General features: G+C 36.3%; 3 protein-coding genes across 4 annotated transcripts; 2 read left to right on the top strand and 1 right to left on the bottom strand.

Annotated features, from left to right (window-relative positions):
* Positions 1–149: 149 nt before the first annotated feature.
* Positions 150–3,397, bottom strand: LOC135687022 (phenylalanine--tRNA ligase, mitochondrial). Its single transcript, XM_065203450.2, has 4 exons — positions 2,650–3,397; positions 1,894–2,164; positions 1,063–1,331; positions 150–512 (listed from the first exon to the last, which is right to left on the bottom strand). The coding sequence occupies exons 1-4, from the start codon at positions 3,322–3,324 to the stop codon at positions 345–347; spliced, it is 1,383 nt and encodes a 460-aa protein (XP_065059522.2). The 5' UTR covers positions 3,325–3,397; the 3' UTR covers positions 150–344.
* Positions 3,398–3,403: 6 nt separating this feature from the next.
* Positions 3,404–8,597, top strand: LOC135687023 (uncharacterized protein C9orf85 homolog). Its single transcript, XM_065203451.2, has 4 exons — positions 3,404–3,711; positions 5,741–5,854; positions 7,862–7,944; positions 8,148–8,597. Exons 1-4 carry the CDS (start codon positions 3,503–3,505, stop codon positions 8,333–8,335), a joined length of 594 nt encoding a protein of 197 aa, XP_065059523.2. The 5' UTR covers positions 3,404–3,502; the 3' UTR covers positions 8,336–8,597.
* Positions 8,598–9,649: 1,052 nt separating this feature from the next.
* On the top strand, positions 9,650–18,960 carry LOC148957887 (uncharacterized). Of its 2 annotated transcripts, none has more exons than XM_089114332.1 (3): positions 9,650–10,125; positions 16,362–16,591; positions 17,854–18,960. In XM_089114332.1, exons 2-3 carry the CDS (start codon positions 16,394–16,396, stop codon positions 18,052–18,054), a joined length of 399 nt encoding a protein of 132 aa, XP_088970458.1. In that variant the 5' UTR covers positions 9,650–10,125; positions 16,362–16,393; the 3' UTR covers positions 18,055–18,960. The 2 variants fall into 2 exon arrangements, with proteins under 2 accessions (XP_088970458.1, XP_088970459.1); XM_089114333.1 differs by lacking the exon at positions 9,650–10,125 and adding an exon at positions 13,499–13,995.
* The last annotated feature ends 426 nt before the right edge of the window (positions 18,961–19,386 follow it).

The following is a 19,386-nucleotide window of genomic DNA, read 5'->3' as shown; positions in this document are numbered from 1 at the left end:
TCTTTTAATAATGTCATCTTAATGTCTGCAATAATTTTATAAGCCACCCCCCCCCGTATAAGCCCCCCCCCTTGAATAAGCCACCATCCAAAAATATCAGAAATAAATAAGCCCCCAGGGGGCTAATTTGAGAATTTACGGTACATTAAAAAAAGTCTTTGGGGCCCCTGACTCTAGCAATTGAAAACCTTTGCAATGATATAAGTCTTTTTTCACCTACAAAGCCCATTGCTACCAGGAAAAGAACTATTTGTTAATTGGAAAGGGTGATGCAGTTTTTTTGAGAAAATTACTCACAAATTACATATACTGTAACTAAATCTACAAAAAGAATACAAGACAATTTATCTGAGTTTAAGATTCAACTCAGCTTTCACTGAAGTCCTGACTTCCTCTTGTATGGTATTGATTTCTTCATCAGTGAATGTCTTGTCCATTGATCGATATGTAATTCTGTAGCAATGACTAGTCTTCTCTGTTACAGGGTGGGTAAATTCATCCACAAGTTTCATCTAGTAAACAAAGAAACATACATATATATTGTTTCAAGTTCAACCTAATTTTGGAAGCATGAATTCACAATTATTCACACAAGAAAGAATGTGTCTAAAATCATGCTCTCAGAAGACACTAGTTCGTCGAACATTATTGTCTCAGCAATAATAAAATGGCCTTTTTCTCTTGTGTCTACTTTCCACCTGCATCTGGTTATAAATTTTCTGCTCACCTTTGGACATTATCCAACATTTATGCTCTGAGGATTGAAGTAATTTAGTATGAAGTGTCAGATTGAAGTAATTTAGTATGATGTGTTTCTGCTCTTCCATGTTATTTTCAAATTTGAAGTACCGGATGCTTCAAATGGTTATTTTTGCAGATCACTAACTAATAATAAAATTATTATCACAAATTATTTTATATTTATTCAATATATTCCACAACTGCATAAAAATTAGAAATCCTTTTTCAAACCCCTTTCAAATTAACTACAGCTTGCAGTGGCAAGATTTAATGGAAGATTAAAAGAAGACATTTTCTCCAAAGTTTTTTATGAATATGTACCTCTTCAACTATGTCACCAGCAGTTGATCTAATAACTTCAAATAAGTCATTTGGTGAAAAACTTTCATTAATCCAAAATGAGATGTCCTTGAAGGTTGGTGGGTATTTGCTAAATGGCTTGAATTTGACATCAATACCATCCTTGAATTGGTTTATGAACCTTTCATCTTCACTCCAAAATAGACGAATATCTGGAATGTCAAACATTTTCATTGCAATTCTTTCTAGACCCAATCCAAATGCCCATCCAATCTTGTCAGATGTTCCACCTTTGAAAAAGAAAATATTAATTTAAATTTATCTTTAACAGAGCTAAACAAGAAAGTTCTCAAAAAGATAACAAAGTGAATGGATCTTCAAACTTTTAAACCAAAAGAAAACAGATGTCTCTTCAGGCAATGACAGCAAAAGCAAAACTCAAAATTTGCAATTAATAAATGAACTTTCTTTCAGTGAACTATGAAATGACCCTTTTTTAGCCATCACCCAGCTGTGATCAAAGATATGTTTACTGAAAAAGAATTCTTCAAAAACACAAAAATATGGTAGAAAACTAAGTGTGACAATGGGAACACAATCCAAGCTGACAGCACATAAATCAACCATGAGATGTTTTCCTCTTCGTACATATCATACTTTGGTTCCATCAGTAGTAATAAAAGATTTCTGCTGTTCATATGAGCCTATTTAAAGATTGGGCCTTCCCTAAATTAATTACAATTTAAATGTTGGATCGTGCTTTTTGTGAGTCCCAAATAACATGTCCTCATCCTTATAACTATTATTTTTCAAAGTGAAATCAATGCAAAATTTCAGTGAAAACAAAGTAACCTTTGACCAGAATGCCATGTTCCATGATGCCACAGCCAAGCATCTCCATCCATTCGCCTTCAAATTTCACTTCGAGCTCCCATGATGGGTGAGTAAAAGGGAAGTATGCATCTACCCATCTCATCTCTGTATCCTCACCAAATAAGTCTTCAAATAACTTTTGTAATGTATTTTTTAAGTCAAACTCAACTAATTTTGCAGCCTCTAATGTGTGGAATTCCTGTTTATCCTCTGTTCTAGTTCCGTTTGGTTCCATGATTTTCAATCCATCCTAAAAAAGTTTATATAAACAAAAATCTTGTTTCAGGCCTCAAAAAATTTCTACAAACACAATGTCAGGCATTAATGCGAGAAATAAGGAAGGGGTGTATGGCGTATGATTCCAGATGAATGAAGCAATAACTGAAACCAAGTATAGAGAGCTTCAATAGACTTGCCCCAGTTTAAGAATTGTCAATAAAGATAAAGTTTTGAAATAAAACCAAAGCCACTTCTGTATATTATGGTTGTAATGAAAATCATAAAGGTATCAAGTTGCAAAGACATGACAGCCAATCCATGTCCAGCCACAGAGTTTCAGTGTGACCATGTTCCAAGGTAATAAACTTTATCTTGTTTTATGGTCATGGGACTCCCTTACTGAGGATAATGTTACTATGATACTTATGAAACTGGGGATAAAGTCACTACAAGGTTGTGGAATTTCTAACAAAAGTGTGCCAAGGAATAGATACATGACCATGGAAGATTACATACTTTCACATATTCTGAAAAAAGTTCATTTTGGCTAAAAAGCTTGACTCCTTCCATTTGATGAAAGACAGGGTAATGGCTTTTATCAATTTCATCTCTTCTGTATACATCACCAGTGACTAAAAATGCATCCCACCCACTTTTTATCAGATCTCTCTGATGTGCAGATGTATGTGCACGCAGCATCATTGACTTGTTAATGTAATAATTATCATTTTTCAGCCTACTGATGTGATCTTTTGGCACAAGAAGGCTGTCAAAGTTTTGCTCAGTTGTCACAACTGGACTAAGGTTGTCAACGGCTGCGAATATACAGCCCCCATGTCGAGATCTGTAGTGACCATGCATGTGATTTTCTATACTCGATTTTATCATTCCGAGAGGGTGGTGTTTCCTCAAATGAAGTTTACTTTCAACCTTCTTGAGCAAACCCTCCGTAACGTTTGACATCTCATCTTTTACGTAGTTTTCTCCAAGGACAGATATGTGATCCTTTTTTGTCTTGGCCGATGTGTCGAGGCGAGTAAGATGACTCGGTGATCCCTTTGAGAAGGGGCGCCTACCGATTATGAAGCGAAATCCATTAGCTAGCCAATACTCCGAGTCTTTCAGTGATCTTGAATAAATACCAAACAGAGAAGCTCTGCAATTCATGCACCGAAGAGCAGAAGGATTCATTGCTCAGGCTTATCTTGTGCAAGTGGCCTACCGCTGCTTGCCGCCATCAGATGTCTGTCTCTAGTTGATTACGAGACTGAAACAACAGAATGTTTTTGGTGAAATAAGGCAACGAGGGATGACATTTCTATGTCATCTCGACAAATTTTATTAATAACCAAGAAATAAGTTCTTGAAAATGAGTACCCAAAAAGGTGGAGATCGAAGAAAACGTGAACAGAAATATAAGAATGAAACTGCGTTTAAGAATAATAAATATGACTCGAATTCGAAAGGAAAATTGTTGAATCAACTGAAAGTATCAAATGTTTGCCAACGATGCAAAGAAATTATCGAATGGAAAATCAAATATGATAAATACAAGGCACTGACCGCTCCAAAGAAATGGTAAGAAGTTTTCTCGAAGGGCTGATTTCAAATAGATTAGATTTGAAACACGAATCGATTAATGGTGACAACGTGATTATGAATTCTTGATAGGCCTAGCAGCAATAAGCGCCCTGTATCAAAACCATAGGCAAGAAGGCAATTGATAATGCCAATTTGTTGACATGACCATAACCACGAGTCCTTGACATGACCAAACTTTCACTCATAGTGAAAGGAAATGTCAGCTCTTGGCAATTCCAGGCATTTGGATCACAAGGCATGGTGCCATCAAGCCAGTATGGATTCCATGGTAGCTGCACTCCCGAAAAAATTTTGTAGAATAAGGGTGCACTTTTACATACCCTAAAGATGGGCATGGTTTGGGCGTGGCTTGGATTTTGCTCAAATTAAAAAAAAATTTCAAATATGGCAAATGACTTTCTTAATTTGTCCAAACTGAGATTGGAAAAAAGTGTGTCATTCTAAATTGAGTGATCCAGTTGAGATCAGGGCGGCCAAAAGTTTCAGTGGGCCTGGGGAAAATCTTAAAAAGAAAGGCACCCTTGCGAGCAAAGTGTGGAGAAAGTTTTTGTGACCCCGCTCTTTAGATTAGCCTAAATTACCCTTCAGAATATTGTTTGCAGTCATTTTCTTATAAACAGATAAATCCCATTCTTAAGATGGAATTCCTTTTTTTACGAGGTTCCCTAGACATTGAGGCCTTTAGGCAGTTTACTCTCTTGTCCCCCTCTTGGTGACCCTGCTTTGAGATCATGTATTTGGTCTTTTTAAACATTATTTTTAAAATTATCTGTTTACTTGCCAAATCTTTTGGAATTTGAGTAACAGCCACTGATGGTAGTGGTAGGTAAGCATAGTTCAACTCTAAATAATGAGTTTCCCTGAGATGTAAAATTGATGTAAACAGGAAAAGTCTGAAAAAAATATACACACACCCAAGAATTACTGAGAAATTTGATGTGCACACTTATCACAAATGCACTCTTGCACTCCCAGGTAATAGCTTGTGCATTCCTGAGACCTCATCGAAAACTGCCACAAGACCATCAAGCAGGAGGACCAAGACACTGGTCTTGAGCATAGCTTCTCAGTGCCCAAAAACCTAAGTTTGGATGCTAGGTAGTAAAATACACAAAGTAAAACAAATACATGTCTGCAAGCGTTTGGATGTTGACCATCTGTTAACAACACTCCTTGTTTCCTTGTTTCCAATGAAAAATCCCTTGTTCTCAAAAAATGGTTCCCTCACATACCGTAAATCCTTGAATTACCCCCCCCTCTCTAAAAAGCCCCCAGCTCGAATTAGCTCCCACCCTAGAGCTACAAATTGTTAATAAGCCCCCCTCTCGAATAAGCACCCACGTAAATTCTTGAATTGGACCCTCCATTTTATGATTTTCGCCATCTGAGGTTGCCTATGGCGTTTTATTGAATTACCACAATAAATTCATACTTTTGGTAGTAATTCATCAAATCCTCATAAAAAAATTCCTACTAAAATAAACAAGGTCTTTTAATAATGTTTTTTTAATGTCTACCTACAATAATTTTCTAAGCCCCCCACTCGTATAAGCCAAGGCTTATTAAATCCTCCCCCCTCGAATAAGCCCCCATCTAAAATTATCAAGAATAAATAAGTCCCCAGGGGGCTAATTCGAGGATTTACAGTATCCTTTCTTTCCAGCAGCACTGTGTATAGTAAAATAACTTGTTATTGTTAAGAACTCATTATTATCTATTACGATCACCGCTATTTACTTATCGCTAATCACGCTGTTTGTTCTGTTATATTATTCCTATTTTGTAGATCCTGTCTTGTGACCCTCACGCTTGCACTGTGATATATCTACTTTTGGAATTTGTATTGTTCTCAATTACCTCCTCATGTTATATTCGGATGCAAGTAGTGTTTTCTTTACACTGTTGTCTTAATAGTTATGAGTACCTGGCATTGTAATCCTTATTCCTTTTTCTATTCTAATGATTTCATAATTAGGTTTTATTTAACTGCTCATTTTTCATGCAGTGTGCGATGTTCACAAAAGAAAGTCAAATACGCTTACCACATTGCTTGCACTGAATGTGCACTGAAAGAAAAGGCTTGTGCCAAGTGCATGACGAACCATGATGTTGTTGCCATGTAAGTAGACATCATATTTGTTTATGATAACATGTTTTAGAATAATCCTAACAGTTTTGAAGAGAGTTGGAAAAGAAGAACACAGATAAAGAAGATAAGAAAAAGACAGCTTGGATTCTTTGGTCATGTCATGAGATAAGAAAAACCAGAAAATCCAACAATCACTGGGAAAATAAAAGGCAAGCGAAGCAGAAGGTGACAACTACTTGAAAAGTCTAAGTAGTTGGATGGTCAAGCAAATGCCTGCAAGGAAGAAGGCACAGGTAGTGGAACAGATGCTGATGGCAGCTACGAAAGAAAGAACGCATTAGAAGACCATGATTGCCAATGTCATAAAGCGACATGGCACTTCCACAGACAGACACTTTTTTATGTAGGGAAACCTACTCTGCTGTTATCCAAAGTGATTAATGGTTGATTGTTCTTACTGAAAACCATTTTCGAAATGCAAATTTTTGAAAAAGCAAATTTTTGCTTGTAACTTGATGAAAATGGTTGCTTTTGTATGGACCAGATGTCAAGCATAAACTTATCTTTACGATTCCTTGGATATATTGTTATGAATCTTAGAATTCCTTCCTATTTTGAACTTTTCTGCATTTTGACAATATGCTGTGGAGTCAAAATCTTCCTTTTGTATTATTATATACAGTTTTTTCCAAAGCTACCTCCGTCATCAATTGTGGCCAACAGCTGTTTCAGTTTTACTCTAAATGATATTTTGTCCACAGTTGTTTTTTTGTGTCCTAAAAAGAGAACACTTAAATTTTCCCTTGGGAACTGCCAGCTTCATGGAGACTGAAATCAGCCTTTTTCCTACTGCACCCCTGTAGCTTGCCTCTGTTTTGTTCATAAATATTAATGAGGATGTAGACAGTCATTGATTGACCTACAAAATACTTTTTTAATCATCATCTTAGGTTTCTTCGCAATTTTGTGATTCAGAGCTGTTTGCTTTGCTCTTTCTTTTCCAAGAAAAACCAGTTATAAATCGTTAACTATCCTTTTGAACTGCACATTATTCGACCAAAATTTAGGGAGTTTTCTTTGGAGCACACCCTTTTCAGGAAAGCACCCATTTATTGTGGTCAAGGGATCAAGGCAATTGACACCTGATCTTTTGTGAGTAGTTTCTGTAACAAATGGGAGAATAGTGAATTCCTGCACTTTAATCAAAGCGAATTTAAATGACTGCACAAGCAAATAATACTTGCTTTGTGTGAATCTATTCCTATTTCTGACAAAATTGGAGGGGAGTAGTTGCCAATTAAGCAACAACAATGTCCATTAGGTGAATTTAAATTGATATCCAGATATTGATCATGCAAAATGTGAGAAGAAAAAGGGCGCATTTGATGCTTTCTCTTTTTACACCACCTCTTGTGTAGTTTTCTACCATGTTGGTTTTCAAAGCTCCATCTTTAGTGCTTCACTTGAGCTGTGTAACCTTGTGGTGCTCCTGGTGCACCTATCAAAGGTTTTTGCAATGCCCATAACATTTACAATTTACATTTCTGTTGAAATGGTTCCAGTGGCAGCGAAACTTTCTGCCCCATATACATTTTTATATGTCGAACTTTACTGGTGAAAGATGTGCTTGATTTTATCCAAGATTTTTTCAACAGTGCCAAGTCCCAAAATCAAGCCATTTTTGACACACTGAAACGCTCTATATTTTGAGAATTGATATCAAATTTTGAAAGATGTCTATTTTCATAGTTACCATTCAAATATAAAAATTCCAGCCAATTTTGAGACGATGTGGTGAATGACAAACCCTCTGTGATTTGACATGGAATGACCCTTTTGAGGGCTTTTATAAGCCTTGGTGTAGAATTCTGTATCTGATAGAAGGATTCTGTGCGTAGTAATAAAGTTCTCTGCAACGGAATGGTCTCTGAATATTTTTATGAAGACGTTTCTGTATTTTCTGAAAGAAAGACCTTGTATCTTTAAAGCAAGGAAGGGCTCAGGAGATTCCTAAGGATTTTTTGAATATGATTTTAGGCCTGAACCAGATAGTGTCCAGAGACAGAAGGATGAAACACGGTTACGGGAAGGTCTTAAGGCGATGCCGCTGAGAGAACAGAGTAAGTTCCCTTATAATCCTTACAATCGTTGCTCAAATGTTCTTTATTAATTCCAGAAGATGTTTATGCAGTTAAAAATTCATTTCAAGCCACATCAATTTGCTTGAAAGTGATCAGAAAATTTGATTATCTCCTCTAATCGATAGAGAAAAGAAATAATGTATTTATTATGGTCGTGAAATTTTAAATCTTTTCTTTGGCAGAAACGTTCTGGCGGCAAGTTGAAAGAGAGCGTCGATCAGCTGAAGAAGGAAGCGCAACCAATAGGATCGCGTCGCTGAGTTCTGATGGCCAAGCTGGAGTTTCTGCATCTGTTGGCGATAATGAAGATAATGCTGATTCTGATGATGACGAAAGTAACTGCGACTCTCACGATGAAACCGACAATTGAGCTTTTGATGTAAGGCTGGTGATCGTGGGAGTATGAACGATTTGTGTACAAAATCCTTTACTCGTGTCCATAGGTAACTCGAAGTATTGTAAATGAGTGCTGGTGGATTTGAGAAAAGTATTTGGCAGTCGAATCAAAATGCAGACTTTAATGTATTTTCTAGCTAGTATTTGCACTCATTTTCGTCTTTTAAATATTTTTAGAGTCGATTTTAAAATACATTGGCGTTTCAAAATGATGATATACAGTATGATTATCAGGATGTATACCCCTCTATTTATCTATAAATCTATTATTTCTTTCAATTATTCCGTTTCTAAGAACACGTGAAAAGATAGCGTAAGAAAGATCACAGGTCAGATGAAAGCAGTCGGATTTCAAAGTAAGGCATTTCGTAGAAATTTGTTTTGCTACACTGGCAAAACAGGTGAACAGGTGAAGTCGCGAAATGGAAGGAATTGATGAAGAATAAATTGATTAAACTATCAATTAATCAATCAATTAAACAACAAATCAACGAACATTCAATTAATCAATTAATAAATCAAAGCGGGATTGAGTCAGTGAAAGTCAAAATCATACATTAGAAAAGTTTCTAGTGGTCCAATAACCACTGAAATTGAGAAAGACAGATAATTAAAGGCGTGACTCGAGTTTCTCGCCAGAACAGTTTTGCACCAAACGCATGGCCATTATGACTCAAATTTGATAATGAAGTACTCGAATTCTATAAAAAGGAACAGAAAAGGGTTGGGTATTATTGAATAATTATTAAGAGTGAAGACGTAAAGGTTGGGTGCTAGGTAAAAACAATGGTGGGGATTCTTAAATCATCTTCGCGTTAACAATAAAACGATTCTGTCTTAATACGTCACCTTTGAAGTAAAACTTTTTTATGGTAAACTAAAAGATACCCAAACTTCTTAAATACTTGCATGCCCAACCAATACTTTGTTTTTGATAAAAAGAATTATGTCAATCCTTTATCACTTTAGATACCCAAGAAATGAGGACGGGATTGATGTTTAAAGACAGACAGAACCGCATTATTTCATGACCCCCATACGTCTTGGATACCCCCAGACCAATTTCAATTACCCCTGCTTTTGTGCGCTCTTGTCCCGGCTTTGCAGGATTCGCAAGGTCACAGTGGCCTGTTACTGTTGAAAGCTTCTACTTTGAAGTAAATGTGCAAATTCTTTTAGTGACAAAAAATTTGAAATGGCTTTGAAAAATTAAACATTTTAAAACATACTGAAGCTTTTCATGTGACACTGTTCAGAACATTAAACGTCAAAATAATGATATATTGCAGACAAAACTATCAGACAAAAAACTTGAATAAGTTTTAAAATGTTTTCTTTTTCAAAGCCATTTTTGAAAACATCTACTCTACGCCTGTTGTATGTGCTTCAGGTCCTTTAGCAGGTCATACTCTTTTGTGCTGTGAAGGTGGAGTTTTCAAAAGCATTGCAACTTAAATCCAATTTAATAGGCTTGACACAATTTAGCTATTTTTCCTGTCTGCATGGAATTCTGTTTAGGAATTAAAATTTTAATGTACGGGTGCTTGTTTCGAAGGAGATGCATAATCCGAAATTCCTTGGTCCATAAATATTTAATAAGTTTGGTTTTTAGTACAGACCGCCACCTGCCTCTTTGTATTCGCTCTTCCTGCAGGCTGTATGCATTCTGAAATTTTCCAGTAAACAAATAGACATTGTCGAAAGACCAGATCCTTACATTTTCTCTGACATCCTCGCAAACAGCGGAATACTTGTCAAATCGTGGTGAGTTCTATCCCATCATGTTATTTGTACATAACAATCTTCAACCTTCCTTATCAAACTTTGTTACTTTTATTCTCGACATTGAAGATCTGGTTTTTTATTTTCTGAGGTATTAATCTGATACCTGGATGAAGCCACAGCTTTAAACCACTGTCCTTTGACTTGAAATGTTGCCGATTGGTTTGTAAAATGTAATTTCAAAGTTTTTCATCAAATTTTAATACGAAAAACAGAAATAAGTTTTAAATTCCAGCTTTCAATTTCCACGAAACTTCAGAGCAAACCCAGAAACCTCGATTTAAACCTGTCGCGATTTACACTCTTTTTACAACTATTTAACATGGTTTATATGATAAGATCTCTTGTTTTTTAAAAGTTCCTCTCTTTCTTCAGCCTGCGTGATAAAAATTCTATTTTTCAAGACTTACTTTCTTGGCTTACTTTGTTGGGTAATTTAGAATGAATTATTAACATGAACCTTGCTCTGTTGTGCTTCGCGAGGCCGTTTCTTGTGACAACTGGAATGCGCTTTTTTCTAGCTTAAGAGTCAAAAGACAAACTTTTATATCAGATGAATTTTCTCGAAAATGATAGAAGGAAACAAATCGTGGTGACGTGCAAGGCGACCTGCTAGCTAAGGCCATTGTTTGTCTGCAGCCAACAGCTAACAAAGCTCTAGGTCTGCATTCTCTGTTCTGACTTAGTGTTATCAACTTTTTTATCTTCTTATATGCCAAAAATGGATCAAAAATTTGAAATCTTCATGTTGAAACCAGTCTTTGTGTTAATAAGAAGATTTCAAATCTGAGGTCTGTAGGCAACGACAAAGGTTTGGCAAAGATCTTTAGACAGCGAGATGAAAAATCGATGACGTCGACTCGGAAATTAGAATTCTTCTTGCCTGATAATTTTAAGGTATTCTTTGCAACACAGAAAGTATCGTTTATCGCAACAGAATCTAAGAAAAGTAAAGACTTGTTTGTTGATTATCGTTAGCAATTTTTTATTTGGTGTGTATCGGATAGTGTATTGTCGATCTTGTTATGATTTCTAATGCTTGATTTTCCACGTCTTCTTGTTATGATAACAGAAGGCGTATTGATGTCTTTGGTTTCAACTGAACTTTTCTAGAAAAAACAGGGTACAATTTTTCTTCAAACGCATAATCAGCAACGACTACTAGGCTGTTACACTTGAAGAATTTCCTGAAGGGTTTATGAAATGTATCTATATAAACAACAAATCCTCAAGTAGGGCCAGTGCTTTTTCAAACGAAAACCATCCCCTATTAACTTAATTTTCAAACTTAAATCCTACTGTTTAGAATAATAGTGTCGAGACAGCTAGTCTTTGCTAAAATGGTTCAAAAACATAATTTGCACTTCTTTGGTTTCATTGCTGGATATTTTTTGTTTCATTACTGCAGAAAACCATTCTTTGATAAGAAAGAGAATTAAGATGATTAAAGGAACTTGGTTTAAATGATGTGAAATTTCAAACATGAAAAAGCTTCACTTCAAACCATGATGTCTAGTGGTGTACACCAGAATGAGATTATGGCATCTTTAAAGACAAACAATCAAAATTCCAGACCTGTTTTTCGAATCAAAATGTTGCATGTTTGTTTTCTTTATAAATGTTTGAAATGATGTAGATAAGAAGCCGACTTCTTAATTGTAATGATTTAACGAATATTTGTCACGGATATGTCGTTGTTTCTGGTAATTGGCTTGTCTCTAAAAATATACATTTGATCGATGGAAAGCTTATGAATGGCTAATATATCATCATCCCGAATATATCTGCTTTGCTTTTGCCTTTTATTAATAATCCTGGACAAAAGTTACAAAAGGTGACAAGGTTTCAACTAAGATTCAAAAAGTATTTTCTGTTCGCTTGCAAAGGCTCCTCGTATTTTGCTATTTTATATTGATGACTTTTTTGTATTATAAAAAGTTCGAGACAATGCTTAGAAAGTCGTCATAAAAGGCTTGAGATGGATGAGACATGGCTGGTAAAGGTCGTGCTCTTCGTGTTTTTCGAAGAATCATTTGACTTGCATTTTCTTTAGTTTTAATGTCACGGAAAAGTTTTGATATTGAGTAAATTATATTAATCTACGCAAAAACATGTCTCACTAATTTGTAACATTTTCAAAAGTTTCCTTTCACCTTTATAAAATCTTAAAGATTTTTAAATGTTGAAAAACTTTGGAAGTCACAAATAATCTTTGAAACTTTAGATTTTGGCTTAAAGAGGAAAGATTTTTTGCTCTCAGAGCGAAAGACTTCAAAAATTTGCTACTTCTTTTGGCCAGTATCATTGTGCCAAATGTTGACCTGCTACTTATCCTACTGACACTGACTTTGTTACTGAAAGAGAATTCCTAGCATAAGAAGACAAATGGTTTTTTTTCTTCGTGAGAAAATAGCACTGCTTCTGGTCTTTTTCTCACTACAAAGAGAAAAACTCAGGGAGCCCTGAGTATCTATGTAGTCCTTGCTTGACCAGAGGGAGGCTTGTGTTATCGAGAAGTGCGTCCTCTCGATGTACACACATCACGTTTAATTTGCTGGAGTCACATTGAACTTTTTACACTGGTTGAACTAGTTAACTTGACGAAGGAGCCACAAATGAGCTTGGTGCCCTGGTTTTAATTGTATGGGAACAAGGTGCATTGTATCAAATACCGGGGCTGGTTACTTTGTGTAGAAGGAGGGAGAAATGGACGATTGGTGTCCGAGGAATGTGCAAGTCTGCGATAAGATGTCGCAAAACCAACAAAATACCATATTTCAATCTTCTTTTCAAAAAAGAACGTTTTTCTGTATCCCCAAAAGTTGAAATCACAAACATTTTCTGGGTAAGTCACTAGACCCCCCTTGGCTGCCCAAGACCTCTCTTCAAAAATCTTGCCGCCTTGCTTAAACTATTATATTCTTTTATACTAGCCATCAGGCTGTTCGTATTTCCACACAGGTCACCAATTTACAGTAGAGAACGAAAGTATTCGTAGAGAACGAAAGACATTCGTAGAGGATGGAAGACTTTCTGTAGTTCAGTTTATTTTCTTTAGTAATTTAAGTAAACCATATTTCATTGGCTTGGTTGTTTTTTCCATATTCACTGTAAAATCGAAGCACAAATTTCTATGACTGAGCACGAGCAGTTGCACCTCTAAAAGAAATACGGAATTGTGAGTGAATGTTTGCATAATTAGATTTCAAATAAAACAGACTTGATATGGTTTAGTGAATACCTGATTATTATACTTTTCATTAATTTCTGAGACTTGGAAGAAACGCATTTTTTAAAGAAGCAAATGCCTTTCCGAATCGGCTCAAAATCTGGAAGAGCTCCTCCGTCACTCCAAATTTTTGCCCAGCTATCCCGGTGCTCTTTGGTGTATTTAATGGCAAATTTTTCTTTATAAACACTTGCGTTCTACCAACGCTAACTTTTATTGTATTCCGACAAATCGTCTTTGCTTTGAGTTTAAGAATATTCGATCTGGTTTTATTAACTTGCGGTCAGCAGTTCTAATTTTTCTGTGTTAATCAACTTCTTTTTTTCATTGACCGGGAGTTACTCCGAGAATAATCGGATCAAACTTAGTTTGTATTCTGAGAACAGTTTATCATACGAATGTTGTTGTATTAGAATAGCGGGCCGTTAATGTCTATGAATTTCAGGCATATTGCCCAGCCTTTTCCTGGTCTGTTTACGTTATGCCGCAGAGAAGTTCGGACATGGTAGGCTGATGATACAGAAAATCTATGTTCCTTTATCGAGGATTACATCCTTTCAGTGTTTGCCATATCCGTGACAATCACTCAGCGATTCATAGAATTGATTGCATCATATTTTTGCGTAAGTAGGCGATCATCCCTTATTGCAATACATGTTGGCCTAAAGTTGGATACTCCATTTCTTACTCAGTCCGGTTCGCAATTATATCAATTCATTTTTTGTTTGTTCCAACTCGCTTTGTTGCTTCTTTGAATAACGATCAATTTTAAAATGTCATTTGCAATCACAACTCTGTTTAACTAGGTTCAATGTTCAATTTCTTGGGTTCTTCGATCATTTCACACACAGAAAATGTATCAGATAAGGCTGAACGGTTTGAATACAACTGCAACCACATGTTATTACACCCGGCAGGGTATGAAATATCTAGAATGCAAAAATATTGGTTGAAACGATAGCGTGTAATTAACATGCTATATAATGACATTCACAAGTCTATAAAGCTAAAAATCTGTGTAATAACTCATTAAGAATTTAAATTGACGTCAAAAATCGAATTAAGTAAATGAAATTCATGGGCTTAGATCGGGATCAACAATTTAAATCAATGTCAGGAAGAATATATTTTCAGGGATGTAAATTAATCTAACTTCTGGGAGACAATCGATTTCAAGAATCAAGGAATCAAATCATAATCAAATTTGCAAAGCAATGTCTGGTACCAGTTAATTAGGGGTCATAGTAGGAAGGAGGGTTGAAAATATTTCCCAAATGTGTAATCAGGGGCCGGAATATAGGGGTAGCTCAGAACAGAATGTAGGCAGTTCTTTACAAATAACTCACTCCATGTCATCTAGCAAACATCATACTTGTGTCCAATTAAACAGAGACTAACGTAACAGGTTCGTGGGTTACAGAGAGGGGGGGGTTGTGTTTGGAGCTGAGTGAATTGGGTGGAAGCTAATCGCAATGTCATGACCCAACTAACACAAAGAAATTAATTTGGCCCCTCCCCCCCTAACGATTTAAACGCTGCAACAATGTTTCATTTTAACCTTTCTTTTCAGATTTTTAGTGTTCATCGGAACATCGATCGATGATTGACTAAAATGTCCATTAAACGACAAACGTGCAATCTTCAACCAGTGCGATCTTATTTTACGTGCAGAGGACACGGAGCCAGAGAGATGCAAACTGTTTGTGCAGTGTGTAACGTGATTTCTACTGACTGATTATAATTTACAAGAGTTCGTATTGATATAGAAAACTGGCAAACTTAATTAAGAGTTATACAAAGGAAAGGATATGCTCGATGGTTAACAATGGTGTGATGGATTAGGTTAAAATGACGTGTAATTAACATAGAGAATGATGAATATAGAATTACGTAGGTATGCAGAAGGAGCAATGATGGACTGTATAAAATGGCCTAAATTGAATCACTACAATAGCCCCCTCCCTAGAATGCAAGCGAGTGTGAAGCATTCGATACGTAGGGAGAAAAGCGAGAAAAAAAAATGCAATGACGAGAACGAATTAAGTTTAAGAGTTCGAAATGAAATGTTCATTTTTGGTTGTGCGTGTTACTTGCCAGCTCTTGTGGTGTGAATTGACATCTTGCAGAATGTGTGCGGAGAGTGGTGCTTGCGGTGCCGAAGTTTTTTTTTTTTTGGCGTAGGTTGACCAGCCTGCGATGGATTGGAGGCGTGTGTGTGAGCAAAGAACGAATGCCATGTTGCTGCCTGCCGTAGCTGTGTGAGGCGTGTGAGACAATGTCCGATGCTGTTTGCTGCCTTGATTCGAATGGTGTAGCGTAGCACTACGGTGAGTCGAGCGCTGCTGTGTTTGCTTGTTGCGAGTTGGCACTACGGTGATTCGAGTTCTGCTTGATGATGGTGCATGTGCATTGTGGTGCGTTGAAAACAGCGTCGTAGAATGTGCGTGTCGAAGCAGCCGCGGTCACGTCGTGGTCACCAATTTAGTGTTCATCGGAACATCGATCGATGATTGACTAAAATGTCCATTAAACGACAAACGTGCAATCTTCAACCAGTGCGATCTTATTTTACGTGCAGAGGACACGGAGCCAGAGAGATGCAAACTGTTTGTGCAGTGTGTAACGTGATTTCTACTGACTGATTATAATTTACAAGAGTTCGTATTGATATAGAAAACTGGCAAACTTAATTAAGAGTTATACAAAGGAAAGGATATGCTCGATGGTTAACAATGGTGTGATGGATTAGGTTAAAATGACGTGTAATTAACATAGAGAATGATGAATATAGAATTACGTAGGTATGCAGAAGGAGCAATGATGGACTGTATAAAATGGCCTAAATTGAATCACTACAGATTCATGCATTCTAATCCAAACGTATCCGTGCTTGTATCGGATTAATAAAGTCGTATTATTGAGTGCTGTACGAACTTAATCTGCAACTGAATCGTTTTGAAAGCCGGCTTGTTGTTAATTCTCGTTTTAGTATGATCTGATGCAGTGAATTTGTTGGGGACAATGTCTTTAGCAAGAGAAGCACCTTTAAACGGCACAGCATCGGCTCGTGTTTTGACAACGATGCTAAAGACTGTCGTTCAACTAGCAAGCACAACACCATCACCATTTCAAATTGCTAAGAATGAATCGTCTGTGGCCAACAAGACGACGTCGGCTCCAAATGAGTTAATGACTCGCCGAGGTTTTTTCATGCATATGGTAAGGAAAGACTTTTATCTAAAAGTATCATTTTAAAAATGGCGCAGCAATTTTAAGTAGACAGTCTTGAGAGGTGTAGCAAATGATTAAATCGCTCTTTAATAGACAGAGGGTTTCGCAAAAACATCCACACAATTATTTTATGTTGACACCATTACCAATTAGTTTGTAGGCCATAAAGATCAAGGTTCCCTTGCATAGCGATGTTTTAACTGGAAAAGAGCTTTTTGAGCGATGGGACGAATGTTTATCATTTTACCGGTGTTTAATTTACGAACAACGCAATATTTTCTCCATTTTAATACTTAATATTTTAATACGAAAAATGCACCTGCGATTGCATTTGAAAACAAGCTTTATTTTGTGAAAATTTTGTCAATGCACATCTGCTTTTCAATGTTCAAAAAACTTAGTCATTGTGATAAAAGGCTTTTTGTAGAAGAGGAAGACGTAAGGCCTAATGAAATGTTTCACAAATTTTGTCACTGCACATCTGCTTTTCAATATTCAAAAAACTTAGTCATTGTGATAAAAGGCTTTTTGTAGAAGAGGAAGACGTAAGGCCTAATGAAATGTTTCACAAATTTTGTCACTGCACATCTGCTTTTCAATATTCAAAAAACTTAGTCATTGTGATAAAAGGCTTTTTGTAGAAGAGGAAGACGTAAGGCCTAATGAAATGTTTCACAAATTTTGTCACTGCACATCTGCTTTTCAATATTCAAAAAACTTAGTCATTGTGATAAAAGGCTTTTGTAGAAGAGGAAGACGTATGGCCTAATGAAATGTTTCACCATGCTATGATGTTGTCAGATTAGGCCATATAGATAGCTGTATTTTATTGAAAAGAACCGAAAACAGTAAATTCATAATTTCATTATCAAGAAGGGATTAATTCTTAACTTTTTATTTGTACTCAACCTTTTAAAAATGTTTAGTTTCTCGCTAAATCGGCACAGTATTTTTGTTTTCTTTTCTCTTTGAGTAACGAGATTCAAAAAACCAAAAGGGTAACGAGATTCAGAAACCAAAAGAATTTCGCGTAATTGATGGCGTCCTCAAATATAAGAAAAGTTACAAGAAATCGATTAGATTTTGATCGACCTTTTTTAAAACATGTGATTCGCAAAAAGGTGCTTCCTTGGTTTGGTGTCAAATTAAATCATGACAGCCATTGCCCTGCTTATAATCTTCAGCAAACCTAACAGAAAATCATAAGTTAGTGTATTTTGTTTGTTCATCAATATTCTTGATCTTTTCAGATTGGAGGTTGGGTGCTAACTGCCATCTTCATTTTCGGCATCTTATTCATGGTAGTTACACACTTTCTGGGTCGACGCGAATGGCGCAAATACCAGGAAAGACTCGAGGAGGAGCGGGCTGCTGTTAATCACGTGATTGTCGACTCAAAGTACATGAAATACACAAAGAAAGGATGGCGGGAAATTGCGCTTTCATTATGAGGCCAGGGATGTCGGAGAAGGGGTGTGTGTGGCAAACACCCTTTTTGCTCGTTAATAGGGGGGTAATGAAGGCAAAAGTGACCTTGACATTGTCCTTTGTTGTTTTGAACGAAACTTAATTGACTTTCTGACGGTAATTCTTTCCTCACATTTTTTAAATGGCGATATTACTCAAAACGAATAAATAATTTCTATGTACCAAAAGCCTTCTCCAAACCTGCCACCACCCCCGTCCTCTAGCCTCTTGGTCGTTCCAATGTCAATGCTTTGCGCAGCTAGAAGAAACCATCAAAGAGAAACATTGAATCAACTGGGTTGAACAAATGCAAAATTATGGATGGACAAAGTAGTTGCAAAGGAATTTCACCTTTATTATCGATATAAAAGCGTTTTAATTTTAGAGGGAGACGAGGAAAGGGAGAAGCTTTGAAGTTATTTGGAAGTCTTTCACCAGGGGCTACTTTTACCGATGTCAATAAAAGTCAGGAATGCCCATTTCTTATAATAAAACGAAGATGATTCACGATAAGATTGTGACGTCATCGTTGTTTACCTCGCAGCTGTAGTTAAAGCTATAAGATCAAGTTAGCATGTTTTTAATTATTGAAATGAAATATTTTTTGCAAAATCTCCTAAAAAGCCAGAAAAGACAGTGTATTGGTATTTTCAGCGCATTTTCACGAGGCATCTGTTGGAAACAGGCAGCTGATACCTCACTCCTATCCCTGTGTCTAATGGGCGATTCCTTTGTAGTGTCTTACTCCGTGTAATTATATTCTGTAACTATTGATAAAGAGTTTGTAAAGCGGCTGTAAATTTTAATGTATTAAACCACATCTATGTTAATGGTTTTTAATTTGACTATGATTTGATGCAGTGTACATGTAGGTGAATTATAGAATGGAATGCCAGTTTTTTTCTGTTAGTTTGTTCAATACTTGCTGAAATTTCAATTCATAGCAAATACAGGAATAAATTGCCTTTCTCCTGTAAAACAATTCTGAAGCCCCAAGAGAGCCGAAGTCTTCTATATAGATGCTTGTTCCTTTCCCCAATGAATGCCAGGCACAAAAAAATTCCACGAATAAATCTCGCGGGACAATTTCTAGATGCCAAATCTCAATGCCAAATATCATTTGCGATAGTTGAAAGTAAAGCATCTTGAAACTCGATATCGCGCGAATGGCGACATTTTAAATTTCAGATGTCCTTTCTCGCAAGAGGACCTTGCTTACTTTGGTTCGTTAAGAGTTTCGTTCTGGGAATTCAAATTAGGCGAAAGTTCGCTGTGGAAATGACGTTAAAAGGTTTGATTTTATTACTTCTAGAGAC

Source organism: Rhopilema esculentum, chromosome 20 (assembly GCF_057945365.1).
Source record: "Rhopilema esculentum isolate cy_ngs chromosome 20, ASM5794536v1, whole genome shotgun sequence".
Lineage (NCBI taxonomy): Eukaryota > Metazoa > Cnidaria > Scyphozoa > Rhizostomeae > Rhizostomatidae > Rhopilema > Rhopilema esculentum.
This window is presented reverse-complemented; position numbering and strand designations above follow the sequence as displayed.